The sequence below is a fragment of the Buceros rhinoceros genome, unplaced genomic scaffold, assembly GCF_000710305.1.
Source record: "Buceros rhinoceros silvestris isolate BGI_N320 unplaced genomic scaffold, ASM71030v1 scaffold7695, whole genome shotgun sequence".
In the NCBI taxonomy this organism is placed as follows: Eukaryota; Metazoa; Chordata; class Aves; order Bucerotiformes; family Bucerotidae; genus Buceros; species Buceros rhinoceros.
The window spans coordinates 4,665-6,294 of NW_010412227.1; the positions used below are offsets into that span (position 1 = coordinate 4,665).

The window sequence follows — 1,630 nt, forward strand, 5'->3', positions numbered from 1 at the left end:
TCTCACGAGACGATATCCTGCTTACCTTACTCTTGCAAATAGTTTGCTGTAATTCCTGCTAACGGGTGGTCATTTAAGCTTGTGGATATCTTTGTAATGGGACAAGGTGGCACTACTAATTCTCTATGCCACAGGGAGCCTGATTCTGCTTGTTTGGAAGACACAAGCTTTTCCCTTCCCTCTGAAATTGGAGGAGAGGTTCGGGTGCATAAGCTTTGCTGGATGGGGCCTTGGCCAGATGGCTGGGAGATGTGGTGGTAATGAGAAGGTGGGATAAAAAGAGAGGAACTATTTCAGAAAGCGACTCGGGGCTTGAACGTTTGCAAAATGGCTCTTTGATGATATCCTTGCAGTGCTGGCAGCAGTGGGAAGGAGCTGTCAGGAAAGCTATGCCAGGTCAGCCTTTCCATTTTGTTTCAGGCAGGCTTGGTTGCAAAATATATTGAAATCATTCTGGGAGAGCGGAAAAGCTGAAAAGTAAAAGAAAGATCTAATCAGGCTTGGCTTCTTTGGGGAGGTGGGGGGAGGCTGGGCCTCTTATGATGCGTGCTTCAGAGTCTGTGAACATTCAAAACAATCTTTTTCTCTTCTCCCCTCATCCCTTTCCTCCCTCTTTCTCCTTGTCCATGTAAAGCAGAGGCTGACCATGTGGAACCGGCACTCGCCGACGAGGATGAGAGCCTGGCAATAGCAGAGCCAGGTGGCATCAGCATCGCCGCAGGCGGGACAGACCCCGACTTGTTAACCTGTGGACAGTGTCAGATGAACTTCCCACTGGGAGACATCTTGGTTTTTATAGAGCACAAGAGAAAACAGTGCAATGGCACTGGTGGTGCCTGCTATGAAAAGAGCATGGATAAGAGCAGCCCTCCCCCCTCCTCACGCGCCGAGCTCAGGAAAGTGTCAGAGCCAGTGGAAATCGGGATCCAAGTCACACCCGATGAAGAAGACCGTCTTCTCACGCCTACAAAAGGAATTTGCCCCAAGCAGGAGAACATTGCAGGTACAGCATGTTTTACACTCAATCAGCTGCCTAGGTAATCTCTTAACGAGAGCCCTCTAGAAAGTGCCATGAAACAGTGGCTTCAGTAACAGGTCTTTATAGGGGCCATCGCTCTGGAGGATCCTCACAGCTATGCAGGGCTCAGCAGGGCTGTCCACCTCATGTTTAATTGAGTGCAGCTATCTGTGCAGGGCCAGCTCCTGAAGTGGAGGGCCTCCCAATCCCCAGGAAAGCCAAAGGGGCAGCCTGTACATGTAGTAAAAAGCAGAAAGCTGGGGTCAGAGACTGTTTCAGGGGCATACTTGAGCTAGTAGCAGTGGCAGAGGGGACTTTGGTGAGATGCTCAGTTCAGTCCAGTTCAGATACCCTTTGTCCCATGGAGACCCACTGGGAAGGACCAAATCCCAACCTCACTAAAGTCACTGGAAAAAATCCTCTTCCCACTGCAGTCAATGGAAAGAAGATTTGGTTCTGAGGGCTAAAGCAGAGGTTCATTAAGTCCTTGCTTGTTCCTTCTGCTGGGGTAGATGTCAGCTTCTTGGTCTGCATTACTGTCTGTGCCTCCTGTCCTGTGTCTCTGCACATAGCTGGAGTTAGGTTAGGGCAACACCTCCATTCACAGGAATG

The 1,630-nt window shown here is 49.9% G+C and overlaps 1 protein-coding gene across 1 annotated transcript in view; it reads left to right on the forward strand.

The window, feature by feature from the left end:
• Window positions 1-634: 634 nt before the first annotated feature.
• LOC104493592 (B-cell lymphoma/leukemia 11B-like) overlaps window positions 635-1,630 on the forward strand; it is a gene marked incomplete at its 5' end in the record, with an annotated part of 29,142 nt that continues 28,146 nt past the window's right edge. Inside the window, one exon of the mRNA XM_010136306.1 lies at window positions 635-1,003. Coding sequence (XP_010134608.1) covers window positions 635-1,003 — 369 coding nt within the window. The remainder of the gene's footprint in view (window positions 1,004-1,630) is intronic.